The sequence below is a fragment of the Crocuta crocuta genome, unplaced genomic scaffold (genome assembly GCF_008692635.1).
Source record: "Crocuta crocuta isolate KB4526 unplaced genomic scaffold, BGI_CrCroc_1.0 scaffold134, whole genome shotgun sequence".
Lineage (NCBI taxonomy): Eukaryota > Metazoa > Chordata > Mammalia > Carnivora > Hyaenidae > Crocuta > Crocuta crocuta.
The window spans coordinates 3,984,969-4,008,068 of NW_027530183.1; the positions used below are offsets into that span (position 1 = coordinate 3,984,969).

Genomic DNA, 23,100 nt, shown 5'->3' on the forward strand with positions numbered 1-23,100 from the left:
TGAGGGGATACCTTCAGCCCATAACAAGGTGTGTGGTGAACATGGCCTTAGGTAACCCCTAATGAATCAAACTCTTATATAACCCCTTCCTTTAGTTTTCAGATGGAACAGATTGTATTCTAGACAACAAAGTATGGCAAGGGTGATGGGATAATCACTTCCTTGATTAGGTGATGTTGTAAGACTCTATCTTATGAGAGTGAGTTGGGAGATTATTCTTCTGGCTTTGAAAAAGAAAGCCACCATATAGCTGGACCATGAGCCTATGCAAAATGAGCCTATGAGCCTCTGAAGGAGCTGACAGGAGCCTCTGCCTGACGGCTAACAAGGAAATAAGGACCTTCATCCTACAACCACAAGACAATAAATTCTTCCAACAATGTGTAAACTTGGAAGAGAACCTGGAGCCCCAAAAATTTCCTTCAGCTTGTCAGCACCTTCATTATAGCCTTGTGAGACCCTGAAGAAAGGATACAGCTAGGCTATGCATGGGCTCCTAACTCACAAAAACTCTAATAAATGTTTGCTATATTAAGCCATTAAATTTGGAGTAATTTATTATGAAGCCTGGAAAACTAATACACACTTATCTCTTTTACCTTTCTCAGGCTTTCTCAGTCATTTCTTTTTTTTTTTTTAAGTTTATTTAGTTTGAGAGAGAGACAGACAGACACAGAGAGAGTGGGAGAGGGAGAAGGAGATGGAGAGAAAAAGAATCCCAAGCAGGTTCCACACTGTTGGCACAGAGCCCAATGTAGGGCTTGAACTCACAAACCATGACATGAGATCATGACCTGAGCTGAAACCAAGAGTCAGACGTTTAACAAACTGAGCCACCCAAGAACCCACAGTTATTTCTTATAAAGGGGATGAGATTTGGAAATGTGTCAAACATATCTATATTCCCATGTCTGGAGATATTTTAGACAAATTTATGTCTAATGGCTACTGAGTCACTAACATGTTAAGACTAGAAGTGTATTTTGCATTGTTAAACTTTCCAGCAACCAGGGAATTCACCACTTATTTTACTTAAATGGGGTTGGGTTGGGGAGTCACTTATTTTTTTTTTTTTAATGTTTTGTTTTTGAGAGAGACAGTGTGTGCAGGGGAGGGGCAGATAGAGAGGAAGATAGAGGATCTGAGGTGGGTTCTGTACTGACAGCAGAGAGCCTGATACAGGGCTTGAGATTGTGACCTGAGCTGAAGCCGGACACTCAACCAACTGAGCCACCCAGGTGCTCCAGGGAGTCACTTTTTGATGCAGAGCACACTGAGACAGAAATAAGCTTTGTTCAGACACTGTTTTCCCCAAAACGATATATACCTGGTTTTGTTCTTCCTCTAACAGGGTTCTGCTTAGTGAAGGTATTTAGGTATGATAAGATCTGGATGATTTGATCATTGGATGACTGAGATTATGCTGTATCTTAGTATTTTGTTCAAGGGACATGTTCACCATGGGACCATAGTTTTTTCTAAGATACTAGTATTATTTTTTGTAAAGAGTATCCTTGTGGTAAGATGGTTTCATGATCCCTTCAAGTAAATCTTGATGATGAACAATGCTGAGATTGACTTGTATGTTTCAATGTTTCTTTAGAACATGAATCAAATCTTATAGAATCTGGGTCACAAATGTGACATGTGATTTTGGATAAGCTAATTGTTTTCTTTAGGCCTCAATTTCCTTATGTCTAAATAAAATGAGGGTATTGACTCAATGATTAAAAGTGTTTCTAGCTAGTTTTTAGCTAAAAATTCAGTAGACCATTTGCTATTTACAGAAATGCACAATATGCTTTTTCTTCCCTTTTGAAAATTGCTGCTGACAAGCACAGTGCTTTTAGTGCTTTGCAAAGTATTTATTGTGCATCTGGTATAAAGCAGAGTTTGGGAGCCTGGGAAGTAATTACGAAGTTTCTCATCTCCAGCAGGCCATATTGTGTGTGTGTGTGTGTGTGTGTGTGTGTGTGTTATGGTAACGGAATAGAGCAAATGGGGTGGAGACTAATGTCATTTGACAAAGTACTTTTTACATTCAGTGCCATAGATATATGACTCTGGCTAAGTAAATTAGTGGTCTATGAATTCATAATTACATTTGATAATATACATAGGGAAGGAATGGTTATTGAATTGGAGCTAGGGATGTTTAGTTTGGGAAAAGGTTGACTTTTCAGGGAGATGGAAGAGATCTTCAAATATTTGAAGACACCTGTGAGTAAACTTACTTGGTCTGGCTCCAGAAAACATCATAGGATTAAGAGGGTGGGATTCTGGTTCAATTTAAGAAAGAACTTTATTAGAGTCAGGGGCAATCATCAATGGTTGTCTTCCTTATGAAAGTAATTGGTTACTGATAAGTTGTTTTTTTAAGTTTATTTACTTATTTTGAAAGAGATAGAGCAGAGGAGGGGCAGAGAGAGAGTGGGGAGTGAGTGTCCAAAGCAGGCTTTGTGCTCTCAGCACGGGGCTTGATCTCAGAACCCTGAGATCATGACCTGAGCTGAAATCAAGAGTCAGACCCTTAATCGACTGAACCACTGGTGTCCCGTCCCAGTTACTGGTAAGTGTTAAACAGAAGCTGGCTGGATGAGTATCTCATAGACAGGTTGCATTTTACATAGAATTTCTTCATTTGGTGAAATGTTAAATGAAATGAACTCTTAAGGTTTCTTCCCACTCTAAGTTTATGTAGATTTGTGTTACCTTGGAGATATTATTTATAAATTATCAATGCTTTAGGGTGTCTGGGTGGCTCAGTTGGTTGAGCATCTGACTTTGTTTCAGGTCATGATCTCACAGCTTGTGGGTTGGAGCCCCATGTCGGGTTCTGAGCTGACAGATCAGAGACTGGAGCCTGCTTCCAATTCTGTGTCCCCCTCTCCCTCTGCCCTCTTCTCTCTCTCTCTCAAAAATAAATAAACATTATTATTTTTTTAACTTTATCAATGGTTTGAAGCAGAGAATCTGCTGCTACAGGGTGGCCAAAGTCATCTTATGCTTAGATTTGGAATGGGATATCTCCTCAACTTACTCAGCACATTGTCAGTAAGTACTGAATCTCAGATGTAGTCACATTGAACATATCTGGTTCTAGACTCAATGTCTAAACCAAAAATTCTGGCTAGGTATGTTGGATTCATACATGTTGACACCTACAAAATGAGTTTCTTAAAGTTCATACTTTTCTTTAAACACAAAACTGTGGACACATGTCTCAGTCTGTTCAGGCTGCCATAACAAAATACCAAAGATTTGATGGTTTATAAACAAAAGAAATTTATTTCTCACAGTTCTAGAGGCTGAGAAGTCTAAGATCAAGGCACCAGCAGATTTGGTATCTGGGGAGGTCTGCTTTCTGGTTCAAAGTCTTTTCCTTCTAGCATAACCTCACATGGCAGAAAGGGAGAGGGAGCACTCTAGGACATCTTTTCAAAGGGCACTAATTCAATTTATGAGGATTCTGCCTTCACAATCTAATCATTTCCCAAAGACTCCACCTCCAAATACCTTCACATTGGGTAGTATGGGCTGCAATAGTAGAAAACACTATTCCCAGACTACCTTCTGGCTTCAGTTATTTCAAACCTTGTTTCTCCACCACTATCTGCATCGTTACATGCTTCCAGCATCAGGCAGTATGTACACAGTGGTATAACTACTGGCCCTTCACTCTCTGGTACAACATTGGCCACCAGGAGAGTGGGTCCAGTGGTAGCAATATTCTTGAAAATCATACCTAGAAAATCATACCTATACTCAGAAAAGTTGCAATGATTTAAATACATAAATGATTGTAAAACATAGAACAACCCACTGAATCAGAATAAATGTATTCCTAAGTTAATTTCCCTTTCATTGGATCCCAAAAGTATCTGTAGCAACTCCAGTTTTACCTGATTGAAGGTGAAGTTGGTGAAGTTGTATAAGGAGACCGTGGTCTTACCCCTAGAAAATCTAAATGTGAACTGCATAACATTTGCTCTCTTTAACCTTATATAATTTGTAAGCAAAAAGAATTGGAGTTGAGACTAAGCTCAGAAATGTTAGGGGCAAATTTTTGTTGAACTATATGACCTAATTAATCAGATTGACTTCATAGTCTTGAAAATGCATTTTTGATCATGATAATAGCTTCCAAATTCATATTAGCTGCCAATCTTCAACAAGATAAATGTATTTGGTTAGATGCATTTTCCAATACAAAAAATATGTTCTATTGGACATCTTTGTTTTCAACAAAGGGAAATATAAAATCTTTACAAGAATAACTGCTATACTATTCACCATTTTAAATTAACATGCATCAGCAAGCAAATTATGGAGGAATTATGTTTAAATTTTATCTGAGTATAAAGGGTTATATAAACTGCTTATTAACTCATTATGTGAGAACTCTATGGATTAGAGTACTCTCTTCTCTTCTCACTAGAGGTAGTGCAAAAATGAGGTGCACATTGGAGTTGAGTTCTAGGTTGGTATTCCACTGAGTTCATATTTGATAATCCCTTCTGATCTGGTACACTTCAATTCATTTCATTGCTCTTATCAAATATTGTTCACTATATTTTCCAACTTAGTATTTCAAAGTCTTATTTCATAATTTAAATGTGGTATTTTAAGAGTCTATGTCAGCATTCATGTAAAATGGGATTTGCATTGTCTCATAAATAACAGGATTTAAAAATATTTAGTGGCAAGTAGAACACTTTTTTTTTTTTTACAAATAGTTTATTGTCAAATTAGCTTCCACATAACACTCAGTGCTCATCCCCACAAGTGTCCTCCTCCATGCCCATCCCCCCTCCCCCCCACATCCATCAGTCCTCAGTTTTTGTCAGCATTCAAGAGTCTCTCATGGTTTGCCTCTCTCCCTTTCCCCCACCATTTCCGCCCTTCTTCTCCCCCTTGTTCCTCCGTCAAGTTCCTCCTAATCCTCCTATACGTGCAAACATATGATATTTGTCCTTCTCTGCCTGACTTATTTTGCTCAGCATAACACCCTCAAGGTCCATCCATGTTGCTACACATGGCCAGATTTCATTGTTTCTCATTGCCATGTAGTATTCCATGGTATAGATAAACCACATCTTCTTGATCCATTCATCTGTTGATGGACACTTAGGCTCTTTCCATGTTTTAGCTATTGTGGAGAGTGCTGCTATGAACATTGGGGTACATGTGCTCCTATGCCTCAGGATTTCTGTATCCCTTGGGTAAATTCCTAGCAGTGCTATTGCTGGGTCATAGGGGAGTTCTATTGTTAGTTTCCTGAGGAACCTCCACACTGTTTTCCAGAGGGGCTGTACCAGTTTACATTCCCACCAACAGTGTAGGAGGGTGCCCGTTTCCCCACATCCTTGCCAGCATCTAGAGTTCTCTGATTTGCTCATTTTAGCCACTCTGACTGGCGTGAGGTGGTATCTCAGTGTGGTTTTGATTTGTATTTCCCTGATGAGGGATGCTGAGCATTGTTTCATGTGTCTGTTGGCCATCTGGATGTCCTCTTTGGAGAAGTGTCTAAGTAGAACACTTTTTAACATTAACATTTTACATTTGTTACTGACCTATAAACAGGATTTATGCTGAAACAATTGACTACTTGCATTTTTGGCACAACATGCTGCCAGTAATTTGATCATAAGCTCGTGAGGTCTCTTTTTTTCCCTCCTCATTTTCTACCTTGAAACTGCAATAAAGCTATAATTTATGATGTAGACTGGGGAGGAATTATAGTTCTCATTTTAAGAATACAGCATCTAGTACATATGCCAAGATAAAATCCTAGCTAAGTAGGTATTTCCCTACCTGTTAAAACTGATATATTAGTCTTGACATGCATTTGGGTTTTTTTAATTCTCAAATTCAGTATCACATTCTGCAGTGATAATTCTTTATGTTTATTATTTTCTCTATTTCTTCTTGACTCAAACTTCTTGTATGCCTGTTTGCTGGATATTCGAAACAACCAGATCTCGTTTGTATGTGTTTTCAATTATTAAAATGAAACTAACCTATCTCACTTATAATTTTTGCTTCTAGAAGCAACAATGCATTTGATTTGATATTAGCGCCTTATTTTCAATAATTCTTTAATCCTATAAAGACCTATAATTGGCAATCTTCCATTGTTTTTCTGTTCCTGACCACACTCATGTACTCATTTTCTTCTTTATGCAGTTTAGCTGCTGTGTCTCATATTATACTATATCCCTTGTGTAAACCATCAACTCTTCTCTCTCTTTATTTCTGCCAAAACTCAAATGCTGGTTCAATCTAATTTCTCAGCACTAAGATAGAAGAATGTGGCTGGAGAAAGACACTCAGTTGTATTGACTATTCATACCTAATTTCAAGACTAGCAAGATTAAGTGGGTTTTGTTACTGTTCAGGATCTCTAGTCCATTTACGTTTCTACTATTTTAGGTGACAATCGTATCCCTTCACTCTTTCCTTAAAACATTGTTCCCCCTCCCCATCCTCCCACTGAGCTGATGATCTTCCTTCCTATTTCACTGCAAAACTAAAAGCCAAGAAAATGAACTTCAATAAGGTGCCCCTACCACCATAGCTACCTATATACTGGCATCTGAATCCAGTTAATACACTTTCCCTGCTAATGCTATGCACAGTATTTCATCCTATATAAACTAACCCACACCTGCAACTAGATCCCCCTCCATTTTATCACCTCCAGCAATTATCCTCTTTGTCATCCTCCATATTTCCTTAAAATTAGACCTTCTATTAGCTTCTAGTATTTCCTACTCTTTTTTTTGACCCAATATATTTAGTTGTATTTTATTCCATTTTGTATTCCCCAATGTTACAATTCTTTGAGTACAATAAACTTAACTTGTAACTTTTTATATCTATCACAGTAAATATTAGCAAGTTTTTGCTTAATTTTATAAAACATAACATGATTTATTAACATTTAAATTCAACCTTTTTCTAGCTTATCCAAATAAAAATATCCAATAAGTAAAAATAGAGACATGGTAGAAGATCAGTAAAATTTGTTGAGCAAGTAAAGGGATAAACACACAACAGTCTTAAATGAACTGGAGTTTCGAAAATGAGTATTCAAATTACAAAGAAACACACAGTAGAATTCCATTTCCCAATAGTGCTTAGCAAAAAGACCAAGAGAAGTATTATTTTTACAATCCCAGGACACAGAATTTAAGTGTTCAAATGATCTCACTTACATATTAATTATGGTGTCCCAGAATAAGATGATTAATAAACATACATATGTGCATGTACATATGTATACAATCAAGCACATGTAAACATACAAACACAAATGCTTTTGTTTTTGCCAATGACACAGGAAGAACCTTTGTGACAAGAGAATTTTTATTTTTAAATCAGTCTCATACATTCTGACCTTTCCCTAAACTTGGGCTGCATCACAAAAGAGTACATAAATATCTTTTCCATTTTGGTTCTTATGAATGTTGGGTGCCTCGTGTTCCTAACTGCGTACACATAAAAGCACAAAGGCAGGATGTAGTGGGAGGGCTGTTAAAACCAGCTGGTCAGGAAATCCATTTGGGGTCAGTAAACAGGCTGTTAATGACACCAACTAACAGGAAGAAGGTGGAGATTACAAGAGGCAGGCATGCATTTAGGGGTAAAATCAATACTCGTATTTGATTGGTGTGGTACTTTTTGATAGCTGGGCAAAGGAATCTCATTGCGTAGTCTCAAAGTGCTAATTTCCTATCAGTGTATAAAACTTTTAGGGATATAGGCTATATGAGAAGAATGCTGTATGGACCAAAACGTGTCTGAACAATCTTCACGTTTATTTAAAACAAAGAACTAATACTGGCAGAATTTACTGACTATTTACCTGGTTTTACCACATGTTTATCATAGAAATTGGTTTTATAAAAAACAGTTTTGTGATTTTTCTATTCTTTTAGTTTTTAGTATTTCTTGGAAGCTCAATTTTTGTTCTTTTATAAACACAAGGGGTAAAGCTTCAATAGGAGGGAATTGTGCCCCCAAATCTCTCATGTGCTAATTTTTTTGTGACCAAGTCATTTAACCATTCTGTACTTCAGTTTTTTAGCTCTACTAGTTCACCAAATCTCTATAAGATACAGCAAGGCAATGTTAATATCTGCTCATAAAATAAATGCAAATTGTAGTTATTGTGATGAAGTGACTTCTCTATTATCAACTCTCTGTTATCACAATAAGTAGTATTTAACTATTTGTTGATAAAATGTATGAATGAATGATCTATAAATTAGAGTCAAAAAGTCTGAAATCTGAAGGAAATATGTGTAATTTCTGTTAGTAATACAGATAAGAAAGAAAATATAGAAAATTCTAATAATTTCCAGAAAAACTGAAGAAAAATTAAGAGATCTCACAGTATCACAGACATATGATATCTGTTACAGTTTAATTTTTCAAATGTGTGCTATTTTATATATTTATAATAAAATGGTTAACCTTTTATTTTGAAATAATTTCAAAATAGTGGAAATGTTGCAAGAATAGTAAATATACCTATAATAATATAATAACCCTTATATGTTTTAGTGAAGCTCAACAGAGTTCATATATGTAGAGTGTTAAGAACTTTAGAAGCAAATGAATGGGAGATAAGGTGCTTAGATATAATAAATACTGGTTGTTATTATTAAGCTTTAGTTTTGTCACCTGAACACTGGGGATAATTAATACTTATCTTATAATATTATTGCATACCTAAAATTTAGATGCCCAAAGTTTTTCCAGCCCAAGTTAATGACACCTTTGGCTACATGAATAATAAAACTTCTTACTGAAAGAAACCCAATCCCAAATTCTAGGATTACTTGAATAACACTACAATAAAATCAAAATGGCCTTTGCATAGTGTTGTTGTTTTTTTGACCCAGAGTCAATAATTACATCAAGCCTTTCCGTTTGGGGTTTCTATAGATTTCATTTCAATAGCTATCAATGTGAGGGTGATTCTAGTTGATCTTTGCTGAAGCAAATCTGTCAAATTATTTGATTTTAGGAAAACATTTACTGGTAGAAGAAAGTAGAGTCAAAATGTTTGTTCAAAGTACTAATAAAATTTTGCTAATAAAATTTATTAAAAATAAAATAAGTTAATAAAACAGTTTATTTGTTAATCTCCCATTTTTTACACTGGGGTTTTTGTGCTTCAGCATGGGGGCTAGCCAGGGAGGGGGGCATGGGTGCAACAGTCAAGAACCCTGAGAGCTCCATGATAAACACGGCAGGTCAATTTTATAATAAAATAAACATGGATATATGGGATTAAAAATCTAGATTTTACTTGAATTTTAAAGATGATGTGTATGATTTAAAAAATATTTAATAGGGGCGCCTGGGTGGCTTAGTCTGTTAAGCGTCCGACTTTCGCTTAGGTCATGATCTCGCGGTTCGTGGGTTTGAGCCCCGCGTCAGGCTCTGTGCTGACTGCCAGCTCAGAGCCTGGAGCCTGTTTCAATCTGTGACTCCCTCTCTCTCTGACCCTCCCCTGCTCACGCTGTCTCTCTTTCTCTATCCTAGAAATAAGTAAAAAAAACATTTAAAAAATATTTAATAGCTATTCAACTCATATTTGTGGAAATTTGAGACCTATAAATTCACTCTGTTCTACCACAGGGAGTACTTCAATCATCAATGAGTTTACTTGTTTAACAAATACTTATTTAGTGTTAACTGTATGCTAGACACCATACCATACTCTTAATACAAAGTGAAAAACACTCTTATTACAGCATTATTTACAATCACCAAGACATAAAAATAACCTAAGTGTCTGTTTACAGATGAGTGTATAAAGAAAATGTGGCTATATATACACATGAAATACTATTCAGCAGTAAAAAAAGTTCTGCCATTTGTGACAACATGGATAGAACTTGAGATCATTATACTAAGTGAAAATAAGTCAGACAGAGAAAGATAAATAATGTATCTTCACACTTATATATGGAATCTAAAGAAAAGAAACATGGATATAGAAACAGATGTGGGTTTGCCAGAGATGGGATGAAGAGGGGATTGGGTAAAGGTGGTTAAAAGATAGAGATTTCCAGTTATAAGATACATAAATTTTGGGGATGCAATGCACAGCATGGTGACTTTGGTCAACAATACTATATTGTGTATTTGAATGTTCTTAGGAGAAAAGATCTCAAAAGGTCTCATCATAAGAAAAAAAGTTGTAAGTATATGAGGTGATGGATGTTAACTAAGATTATTGTGGTAATCATTTTGCAACATATATATTCATCAAATAATCATATTGTTTACTTTAAAGTAATATCATGTTATATATCAATTATATCTCACTAAAACTGGAAAAATGGTGATCAAGATTTACGTTCTCCTGCCCTCATGCTTAAAATCAAGCAGTGGGACAGGTTTGCTGTTGTTGTTAAGCTAACATAATGTTCATAACAACTTTATGAGGTTCTATTATTTTATTAAGGTTCTGCTACTCAAAACATTTTCTTGATAAGTGCTAAAAATAAGCAGGATTCTCAGACACAAAATAATGTGGGCAGGGATAAACCAATTTAAATACAGTAAGACTGTGAGAATGGTCAGGTATAGATTTAGAGAAGCAAGAATCGGTGCAAGGAGATCACTTAAGAGGAGGTCTCTGTAGTACAGTGTGACACATGGTAATGGAAATGGAGTTTGAGTTAAGTGAATCAATTTGAAAATCTACATTGGAGGTAAATACAATACCTTATTCATGAACTAGATATGGGCAGGAGATGAGAAGAGAAATATTCAGATGACTTGTACACTTGAACAAATGGGTGTTTAAGGGAAAGATCAGAAGGGGGCAATTTAAGGTTAAGAGAGAAAACAAAAACTTGTTTAGTTTTGGCATATTAATTTTCAGATATTTCTGAGGCATCCAACTAGAGGTGTTCAGTAGACAGTTATATATGTGACCCAGGAGCCTTCATAAAGACATCATAGCTAGAGATAATATTTTGGCATCCTGTGTAACAGAGTCATTTAAAAAATATGATGCTTAGTTTATTTAAATTTTTGTCCTAGTTAGCTTAAATAATGTCTTTTTATTAACATATTTAAAGCTCTGGGAATAAACATTTAACAGTAGCAAATATAATTTCACACATAAAGCATATAGGGAATGTAGAGCTAAATCCTTCAGGATTTTGGCCATTAAGGAGTACAACTCTGAGGATAGGAAACGATACACTAAAAGGTGATATGTAAGAAGTCTCCTATAATGATACTACAAGCAAATGTAGAGTTAGAACTCCATTTCATAAATATCAGCCCAAATATCAGAGTAGAAGAAGTGAATAAAGAAAAGATAAATAATATAAAGAAGTCCAGTATAATAGCCAATATAAATTCTATATTGATATGTTGGGAGATGTTGGCGCCCATTCATAGTGAGCAGTGCTGCACTAATTGTCAGATTAGTGGGGAGTAGTCATGATTATAGCCAGAAACACTGTGCTGGGGTAAGCTTGGAAGAAGAGAGAGTGGGCCCATAGGTTGGGCAACGTTTATTTCTATCGTATGTCCTATGTGCAGGAACCATTTATGATTTCTGTGAGTCACCTAACAGATCTGATCAATTTTTCAGGTGTCAAGAAATAGTCCCAACTTCTGAACCAAAGGAACATCTTACTATCTGTAGTTTGTTAATTTTAAACATAGAACTTCTTATCACAGGCCAATTTGAGAGTCAACTGTTCAAGAGTTTGAGTTACTTGCACAAATAAAGATGATGCATTCAATTGGCTTCCACTCCTTGGCTAAATCTAACATCATCCAAGTTTATGAAACTTACCTAGGTTACTATGCAGATTCTTAAGGAAAATCTTGTTATAATAAAACTACTAGATATATATCATAATTCAAATTTTAATGTCAGGAAATGGCTAAAAATGGGAATGTAGCAGTAATTCTGAAAGAGCAATTCCTTTCTTCTGCCTCTTGCATCTTGTAGGGAGTGACATGCAAAAGCCTCTTCAACCAGGACCCCTATGGTCATGAGCAACAGGGGAACTTATCATCTATCTCTAAGTTGGGAAGTTTTTGATTGAGAAAGGACACATTCAAATACATTGATGGATGTAAAAATAGTACCCTTAAAATTTGTTTTAAATTAACTTGTTTTTAAGAAATAAACTAAAAATACAAATAAGATTTAAAAATTGATTTATATTGATTGCCTAAATATCAAAAATATAACATGAAAAAAATAATTATTCTTCGTATATACTAATGTATTTTAATCAGTCCTGTCTATAGTACAGTTTCATTGATTCATTAAGAGGCAGTCTCTGTAGTACAATGTGACACATGGTAATGGAAATGGAGTTTAAGTGGATCAGTGAAGACATTTTTCTTAATGTGATTGTATTATTTTTAATTTTTTGTTAAATTTCTGGAAATCTTCAAAATTGTATGCTGTAGTTACTAAATTTGAAATCTTGACACCTTCAGTATAGATCACAATATGTTTATCTGAAAAATATTCTCAAAAGGTCTTAGGTACCTTGTAAGAACAAATTCCACTAAATTAGAAATATTATCAATTCTATTTTATTTTTTATTGTGGTATAGGAGAGTTTTAGCCCAAGTTTTTTCACAAAATTTCTGTTCCCCCTTTCATTTAGAGTTCCTTTGCTAATAAATAATTGTGTAAGATGAAACTTGTCAAATAAGTTGCCCCTATTTATGGTCTTTTTAATGGTTTGTCACATTTAGATGCTGAAAAATTATAGGTACTTACAATCAGAATATAAATATCCCAAAATTAGGAACCTCTTCAAATCTTATGTATCATATGAATGTATCCTAAAATTATGAACTGTATCAAATGATTATTCTTACAAAGTAAGATATTCTAAATCCTATTTATGGAGTTTCAAAATTAAATGTTGTCCTCTCTTTGAGAACTCATTTTCTGGATTTGATCTGTCAGTTCCCTTCTTGATTCAGTTCCCTCCAGTGCATTTGAGTGTGCTTTTATTTGCAAGTTTTGTTTATAGCTATTCCTCTATCCCCTAAGATTTTGAAAAGCTGAATTTGAAATGCTCTATTTACTAAATACCATGACTAAAGATTTCCAAATGATTTTGGGGGGGAGGGGAAGCATCCAAAATTTAGGACTTCTTTACAAAGTTGTTTGTCAACCAGAATGATGAAGGCTTCCAAGAAAATGCTGAAACACTTAGTTTTTGATTCTACATCAGCTTTGTCTCCAAAATATTATAATAAAGTGATTCCCACCATGTATGTATAAAAGTATTTATAAATTTTGGTACCTATATATTCAGTTTTTATTAATATGTAATTGAAATATAACATATGAGTTTTAAGTATATGTATCATTCCAATTTTAGTATGTGTGCTACTGAAGCGAGCAGTTTTAAGTATATGTAAATTATATTTTGATTTGTAGAATATTGCAAATTATTTGGACCTAATGTGAATTACATTTGTCTCACAACCAATTCAAACCCATTTCTACTCTATAGATTTCTTAATTTGGTCAGAACATTGTTTTTAGTATGACAATATTCTCCAAAATAATTTGTGTTTATGTTATTGAAAAAATAAGTGATAGGTCTTCAATGTCATTTTTAACTAAAATTATAAGTTTTCACCCTATTGTCATATGTTTCACTTTGAATTTTCATAAACTTTGAGTCATTGGATAGAAAATCAAACTATTAATAAAAGTATTTATTTTATATTTGAAGCATTTGGTAACATGATATAAAAGTTTAAATGCTTACAAGATTATTTTTTGCTAATAGAATACATTAACAGCTTTGCTTAACTTTTTGTTAAGCAAACAAAACCAAACAAAACAAAACAAAACCACCTTGGAACTGAAAATGAACAAAACTAATTTAGAAAAATAGCCATCTGACCTAAATGAAAAGTCATGTTTCAGGAGTATTCTGTAAATGCATCTTCTGCAGGTGCATGTGTTAAATCACTGTGTTTGGACACAGTCTTCTTGAAATAATTACTCACTTTGAAATAGATACTGATGTTCCTTTAGGAGAATCATTTTCTGGTCTTCACTTGGTTGTGCCTGAGAAAACACAAGAAATCTAAATTCAGTATATAGTATTTTAATTAGATATGTGGTCTCATTTTTTAAAATTTTTGTCAAAAGTGTTTATTAAAAAGTTAAGGTTTACTAAATATTAAAAAAGTAAATAATTATAGCTTTATGCTGCACAAATGTCAAAGTCAGCATACCAAGGATATTCTGACGACTCTCTATGTGCTCTCTATATGCTTTTTAGCGGTTGACCAGCCTCTGTACTGTCACGTATTTCATATCCAGCCAAACTAAATTTCCAAGTTTCCAACTTACCTTATCAAATGTCAGGCTGGCAGCTTTGTGGATTTTGTAGGTTAAAACATGGATTTGAACATACGTGGGTGGTTCACTCAATGGTCATGAAGGGCATCAGGGTGGGCATGAGAGAACTTACCAGAAAGATGAAATAAGAGAAAGAGAGGCAGTGCCTGCATGCACCTTATAACACCATCTCACTGAGATGAAGCAGTTCTTCTCTGGGAGCCTTCAGTTTTTTTCCAATGCCACCATCCCATCTCAATTACTAAGAAATGGAAATTGGGCAGCCATCTAGGGCAGCTGTCTTCTTTAGGTTCATCTAATTTTTGGTGGTGGTGAGTTTGTTTAGCTGGTCCCATATCGGTCTTGGCAAAATGTCCCTTTGTTGCTAGTTCACTGAATGGCTGCAAAGCACTAGTTCAGTTTCTAGTGTTTAGGCTAGTTGCTACTTTTGCTGCTGTCTTTGAGGGAGGGACTTCTGAGGCTCCTGCTGCCCCTACTTATTGCAATGCAATCTCAATGGAAGCCTCAGCTGACCCTACTGGGCGTTCTGAAGATGGATTGAGCCTTACCAGCTGTCCTAAATTGGGATGAGGGGGGCAGGCTTTTATAATCCAGGTTCATCAGTCATTGAGTGAAGACTGCCTAAGAAGAAAGCATGGACTTTGGTGAAGCAGATCTTTTTGGCTGAAATTCTACCCAAAGGGGGTTAAGAGCTGAGGGACTGTCTGCCAGCAGCTCTCCCAGCAGCTGGGATAATAGAAGGGGAAACTTAGTAATGCAGCACAGCAGTCATTAGTGCACTCCCTTTGATGCACTAATGAAGTTCTGCCATTGGCTTTTTTCGCCCAACATGCTGAGAACCAATTTGCAGAAAATCAACAGCCAAAAGTATCTAGGCCCACAAGAGTTGTAATGTCTCCCTGAAAACTGGATATGCCTAATTCTAGACTTTATATTATGTAGTATCATTAATTTTTTTATTATTTAAGTCACTGCTAGAATTCTATTGCTTGTAATCAAAAGCTTCCCCAACAAAATATAAGGAAACTGCTACAGCCCAGCAATTCAGTGACAAAATCAGCTAATCAATAACAAAAAAAAAAAGTCAACTTTTGACTTGTGATGGGATGGTTAGGGAAGGCTTCCACTGAGGAGATGATATTTGGACTGAAACCTGAATCAGAGGATGGAATCAGGTAAGGGAGGATGTGGGAAGAGCATGCCTGGCAGGGGGAGGAATGATTGTAAAAGCCTGAGGCAGAGTTTGGCAGCTTCCCGAACAGGGTTCTCCAGGGTGGAATCAGTGTCTCAACAGAATCTGTATGGACTGGAATTTTGGGTACAAAAGTGAGATATTTGAGGGCACTGGGAAGAAACTCTTTTGGTAGCTTTCAACCGAAGTCCAGGCCTTTGGGAAAAGTCAAATGAGAATGTGGGAAAGTGAGAAAAGAGCGATGAAGGAGATAGTTTCTCCCAGGATGGAATTTGGCCTGCCAGGCTATAGCTTAAGATGTTTCAGATGCTGCAATGATAAGGTTTTTAAAGCTGTGTTGTTATTTTTTTTAAGACATAATGTTCTCATAGGCCTAGAGATATTTTTTGTTTTTTAATTTTTTTTGGCCCATAAACATGTTAATATGATCAAGAACATTTTAAATGTGAAAGGGAAAGGGAACAAGAAAGATTATTGAATAAATGGTTATTACTTAGGAAGAAGAATATTTGTGCAAGAGGTTTCCAGAAGGGGGAAAAACAACCCTGATAATTATGTGGAGAATAACAGTTACCTACAGAGAAGTGTTTGTGCATGTGTGCGTGTCTCTGTGTGTATGTTTATATAAATATGTTCAAGGAAGTAAACTTAACTTTATACCATCATAAAACTGGATTAAAAGACAGGAGCATAACAACAAAATGCTATGTCTTTCTTTTATAAATAAACCTGATTGAAGCGGAGGTAAGTTAGTATGGTAACCACTGGAATTTGCTGGAAAATCTTCATAAAGATTTATCTCTTATCTCCATGAAGATAAAAGAAGATAAAAGAAAAAAAGTAAGGTGCTATAGACCAAGACTCTTAAAAAAAAAAGATGACTAAACAGTAATGGAAAACTTTCAGACATTAAGTTGTGATTGATTATATAGCACCAGCGATGCCAATTTTGCAGATGTATTTGCTAAACTGCTGCCGGCAATCACTGAGGAATTATAGAAAATGGGAAAGACCATAGTGTCCTCTGGGGTTGATGGCAGGAGACAGAAACGTTTAAAGTAGGCAAAGATTTAATACAGGAAATTGGGTGCTTGCAAAATCATTGGAAGACCTGGAGAAATGAGCTCTAGTCTGGGCTTCTTGGAATGACTCCCAGACACCAGAGAGCTGAATCACAAGGGGAGCTCTTACCTCTGAGAGTGTCTTAGAACCACTGAGCTTCCAGGATACATGGCTGCAACTGAGATTTAGGAATCAGAGAGCTGAAACTGTGTACTTAATACTGCTGTTGTTGCTACTCCATGATGCTGGTGACTGGGCCCCAGAACATGGAGGCCGCTGTTGCCTTTGCTTCAACCCTTTTGCTCACCCAGGAATCTGGAGAATGAATCACTGCTGCAGAGGAAAATTTCATATCTCCATGAGGCCTTGCTTGCCAACCAAGAAATGTTAGAGGATGACCGCCCTCCTTTTTGCCTCACAAATCTCTCCTAGCTGCATCTGTGTGGCAAGACCTTACTGGAGTCCAGAGCACTAGCTGCAGAGTGTCTGGGAATTGTACATTTAATTCCCAAGTCCCTTCTGTATAAGAAGACATGATGCAAGGTGGCGAATGGAAATTCAGTGAGCCAAAGCACAGTATCCCATATAACTGTAGACGGGCAAGCACTCTAATTTCTTTAAGGGAAAGAAAGAGATCATAAGAGACATCTGCTGAGCTTGACATTACACTTAATATTGGTTAGAAAAGACACCCTGTGAGCCATTAAGAAAGGATTTAGCAATCACTGGAAATAAGGGTTCATTCAAAGCAAATTATACAGAATAACTTATTATAATGGAAAGTAATAGAACTAGGTGGCTATCATGTATCTAGATTTTAACAAAGCTTTTGCCCTTAACTTTTATATCACTGGACAAACTTGTGAAATGTAGCCAAGATAGTGGTATAATTGAATGGATTTGTAATTAGTAGAAAGATTAAAAACTGATGATTTTTATATACGTGTCAGGTTGTGGCACATGCCATTAGGAATTTATATTTTATCCTGGGCCTGCATTAAACAATGACTCCAACAAGGACACTGATTTTAAAAATAGTAATAGTCATTATTTATTAAGTGCTTACTCTAGCTGAGGCACTATAGATGCATTGTTATCCCATTTACTCATTACAGTTATCTTGTCAGGTTGTTATCTCCATTTTTAATGTGAGAAAACTAATGCCAGAAAGTGTAAGTGGCTTGCCCATAGCTCCACATCTAGTAAGCAACAGTGCTGAGATTCAGACCTAAAATAACTTTAAGGAAGAAGTACCACAGGGAGGGAGAAAACCACAACATTCCTGGCAGAAACTGACCAGAACCTGTCAAGAGCCCTAGAGGATGGCATTTTCTCATCCATCTCCCATGAAGTTGGAGGCTGGCCCACTGTCCTATAGGATCTGGTCAGTATCCCAGGGACTCAGACTCACATTGACAAGCCTTCACTAAAGGCTCATATAAAAAAACAGATGCCGATGTAATAAATTAGGAGAAATGCAATAGTCAAATTGCATTGGTCAGTCAAGCTGATCAATACAGGCAATATTCCTGTATGCAAAGATCTGAAGGAGAGCATAATGAGTGGAATGTTGACTCCAAGAAGACAGAATCACTCTAAAGTGATGCTGATCTGAATGCTAACTGTCCATAGTCTCCAGTAATCACAATACAGATGGAAACATCTGCCTGGCTGATTGGATGCCTGGAACTACCTGGAAGGGCACTTTCTTATTTGACCAGACAATGCCAGAATTTGCCTCCTGATTCCTTTCTAGGGGTGCATGACTGATTGCTATTTTTTTAAAGATAATTTAATGACTTTAGCTAAGTTGTTTTGGCCTAAAATTTATTCTTTTTCTTTAAGGTGATTGTTTTGATCAGTTTCCTGCTGATACAATTTCTCAACTTCAGAAAACAAGTTTTATTCCTCAGAATCACTGTTGTTCTTGTGTACTACTTAGAAGATGTAGGCCCATTTGACCCTTTCCTTTACCTGTGCTGCTCTCAGTAGGTTAACAAGAACAAACACAAGAACAGAAGTATCAGCGCTAACATGAAGAGGTGAAAAGTAGCACAGATTTTTAAAAAGACAGCATTTTAAATTAACATATGCTCACTGTGAGTCAATAGTGTGTGATATAGTTATCAAAGAAGCCAAGGGAGACTTAGGTGTATTAACTGTATCAACAGAATGAATGAGCTTGTAAATGAATGAAGGAATTGATAGCCCTACCCTAATCTTCACTGACACTCCATGCCTAGATTAGCAATGCTTATTTAGTTCAGGATCCACATTTTCAGATATCAACAGACTGGAATATATTCAGAGGAAACTGACCAGATGTTGATAGGACCTCAAATGGCATTCTGACAAATGGTGGTAGGACATTGGTGATAAAAAGCTTAAGAAAGAAAAAGACTTAGGGGAAAAATAAGAAAAACTTATAGTTGTTGGTGCTTATAGACTGGGTCAAAGATCATGCTCAGTCTTTTAATGAGTTTCAAATATTATGGACCTACCGTAATGGAAAAGAGAATACTGTACTTTATTTTGAGAGTTGCTCTGGTACACAACAGAGCTGATAGTAGTCAATATGAACCACAGAGAGAAAACTATATTTATTAGAATGGTGACACCTCCAACTCTCAAAGCTGCCTTGATATTAAAGGGGTCCATGTTTTTGGAGATGCTCAAGCAGAGATTGTTCAAACTTAAAAATTTTTTTAATGTTTATTTGAGAGAGAGAGAGATAGAGACAGAGAGTGAACAGGGGAGGGGCAGAGAGAGAGGGGGAGACACAGAATCCGAAGCAGGCTCCATGCTCTGAGCTGTCAGCACAGAGCCTAATGTGGGGCACATACCCACGAGTGGTGAGATCATGGCCTGAGCTGAAGTCAGATGCTAAATCAACTGAACTACCCAGGTGCCCTCAGACTGGTCAAATTTTTGATGGAGACATTTTGGAGAATAGTACTAAATGGAAGAATTAGTATTAAACGGAGTTAGGGACCAGAAGACTTCTAAAATCTTGTCAAACCTTATCCCACTAATCTATCATTATTTTACTATACAGTAACCACTTTTTTATCTTTTTCTGGGAGGAGCAGAGAGGTGGGGGGCAGGGGATCTGAAGCAGGCTATGTACTGACAGCAGAGAGCCCCACACAGGGCTTGAATCCACAGACTGTGAGATTATGACCTAAGCCAAAGTCAAACACTTAACCAGCTGAGCTACCCAGATGCCCCCCCCCGCCCCTCCTTTCTTTATCTTTTAGTTTAGTGGCATGAACACTGAATGGTTAATGCCAATTCCAATTCAACAGATCAATTGTAGGGGACACTGATTGCCACATTCTTTCCAGGCAACTAAGACAAAATCCAGCACAATCTGAAGCTTCAGGGATGGGGCAAACCAAAAACAAACAAACAAAAACAAAAAGAAAACATTTTGAGTGGGTCATTAGGTAAATGCCAAGAAGACACGTACATCCTTATTGAATCCTCAGACCTATATATTCTTAGTATGAGAGAAACAACATTAAAAATTGATTGCCTTTTAAAGCATAGTAAATTTTCATTCTCAAGTAGTTTGAAAGCTTCAAATGTTAGGAGCATTCATTTCTGTCTTCATATTTAAATGCAGTTATTTATGCTCTAAAAACCCTCTATTTGCATTCCTTATTCTGAGCTTTGTTATTGTTAATGGGTATACTTGATAATCAACCAACCTGTGCATTCATGGCAATGAATGTCATACCTTAAAAACTGGAAAGAATAATGTTCACTTAACAAAAAAACAGTGAAGTTTTATACCTAGAGAAAACCTAAATATCACATATTATTAGATGAGAAATTCAAGCTCAGAGAGATTAAATGACTTGCCACATTCACATGGCTGATGGGAAAGTAGAGCACTTTTGTTTTGTTTCCTACTCAAGGAGGTAATTCTATGCTGGTTTGGTGGGGGGGGGGGGGGGCAAGATTCTGTCCTTTGTTCTTTTCTTAGTAAGTAGAATGGTTTGATACTGGTCATTTCTAGATCTTTATTTACAGCTTGATTGGCATGTGACCTGAGGACAAGATATCTGAGTGGGATTCTAGAACAGTATTTTCTTTACCCATATCCTTTACCCACATCAGCAGACAGGAATTCTATGGGTTTATTTGTTTCTAATTCGGGATTGCCCTGGGTTCTCTGCAGTGCTGCGTATGATGCCGTTCTTGACAGAAATGTGGCCATTAAGAAGCTCAGCAGACCCTTTCAGAACCAAACGCATGCCAAGAGAGCTTACCGGGAGCTAGTCCTCATGAAGTGTGTGAACCATAAAAACGTGAGTTGTTATTTTTAAACCTCTGGCAGTGGGAGGTTGTGAGATTACAGAAGAAAATCTGTGTGCCAACTTGATCAGGAAAGGCTTTCTTTACTTTGTAATTTCTGCCTGTTAAGATTGTTTATCCAGTCCATATGCTACATTTGATTTCATTGTCCTCATGATAACTCTCTGTTTAAAAATCATCTAAAAACCATATGGTGTAAGAGAGGATGAATTTGATAGTTTCCTGCTATGAAATTGACCATATTTGGTTATTTTCTCCAAATTAACCAGAGAGCTCCATGCTTTTTCCAAAACAATAACAATCAAACAAATACAAAACCCCAAAATATCCTATAGAACAATATACTATATTTCTGTTTTATTAACAGGTAAACATTGTTATCTCCTTTTTTTCTTTTAAGCTATAGTCTGGCAGTGGCCTTTAAATGTTCACTATACATACCATGCTTCAGCATCTTGTTTTTTTGTAGTTGGGCAAATGCACAGGAACATATCTGCAAAGCACTTCAGAACAGGATTATCAGGAGTATTTCTCATGGGAACTCAGTAGGGTATACAATTATTGGACGTTCTTCACTTCAGAGTATAACCTTATTCACTTGCAGGCAAAGTCTTCTAGAATTCTTCCCATGCTCCCATTTTTTTTAAGTAAGGATACAGGGAAGATAATTCATTATTTTAATAGTGACTATTATTAATAAATAATTTATAAATATAACACATATAATTTATTACATATAAATACATAATGAAAATAAATTAATATATTACTGTAATAAAACTATAATAATAGCTATAATAAGTCTGCAAAGTTTTTCTTTAATATGAAAATCACATAGAATATATGAAATTATTAGTGCAGTTTTCTAAAAAAGTAAATTTGTCACAGGGCCAACCATCTATCAGTGGCACTAAGGAGCAGCAAATGGATGAGAGTTTAGTTGCAAGATGTTTGAAATACAAATATGTGGATTGTTTCTCTGATGACAGTGTTTCTTTTTTCCTCGATTACTCTACTCCAATGACTTTGTAGTTCGTTCATTTGACACATATTTGTTAAATAAAATGTGCCCATGTATAGACCTAGATACTAAGATTGCAGCAATAAAGATAACAGAAACTAATCCCTGACCATGTGGAGCCATGTTGTACTGATAAGAGAAAAATGGTCTAAAAAAATAGGTAAATGTATAGAATGTCAGATGGTGATAAGCACTACAGAGTAAAATAAAGCAAAGAAGGGATTATTCTGGTCAGTGCTGGGTGGGCTGGGTGGGTGGGCTTCCTTTTTAAAATAAATTGAGCAGGAAAGATCTCACCAAAAGGGCAAATTTATGAAGTGTGTACCCATCTCTAATTTGGCCATGCAAGAAACATGATACTTCTAGAAGGTAACTATAAATGACGGAAAGGATGATTCATGAGGAAAGTCATTCTACTAAACCAATTTGTTCTTTCAGTATGTTAAATGAAGGCAAGAACAAGACTAACAACATGGCCAATGCAATCTATTTTTATGTTTAGCAGAGAGGATGAGAAATATCATGGACAATGGAAAATAGACAGATACAAGCAATGAAGCAACAGCATGGGAGATTGTGAAGTGTTTTCCTATAATTATAGTTCCCTAATCTTCCTTCCAGCTCCTATACTACAATAAACACACTGTGGAGAAATCCCACTTACTTGGTGAATTTGAGGGAATCATCCTCCCTGTTCTTGGCTGAAATGTAGAAGTTCATGTTTATGATGCCTAAAAAGAAGTTCCCAATTGAAAGGATTATCTGTAAATGGCTTTCTACCTGCCTCCCCCCTTTTATGTTTCCCTTATATTTCCATATGCATGTGTGTATGTCTATGGAAATAAATGTCTGGAACTTGTTAGTAGAGAGGAAGTTCATTTATGGCCAAATGCAAATTTCACATTAGTATTTTTTTTAAATGTTTATTTAGTTTTGAGAGAGTATGAGAGAGCATGAGCAGGCAAGCGGCAGAAAGAGGAAGACAGAGAATCCCAGGCAGGCTTTGCACTGACAGTGCAGAGCCTGATATGGGGCTCAAACTCATGAACCATGAGATCATGACCTGAGCCGAAACCAAGAATTGGGCATGTAACCGACTGAGCCACCCAG

The 23,100-nt window shown here is 36.2% G+C and overlaps 1 protein-coding gene across 16 annotated transcripts in view; it reads left to right on the forward strand.

The window, feature by feature from the left end:
* Positions 1–23,100, forward strand: part of MAPK10 (mitogen-activated protein kinase 10) — a 291,326-nt gene that overhangs the window by 186,008 nt on the left and 82,218 nt on the right. For all 16 annotated transcript variants that reach the window (XM_077765157.1, XM_077765159.1, XM_077765164.1 and 13 more), the window contains one exon: positions 20,833–20,962. In XM_077765157.1, the coding sequence (XP_077621283.1) occupies positions 20,833–20,962 (130 nt within the window). The remainder of the gene's footprint in view (positions 1–20,832; positions 20,963–23,100) is intronic.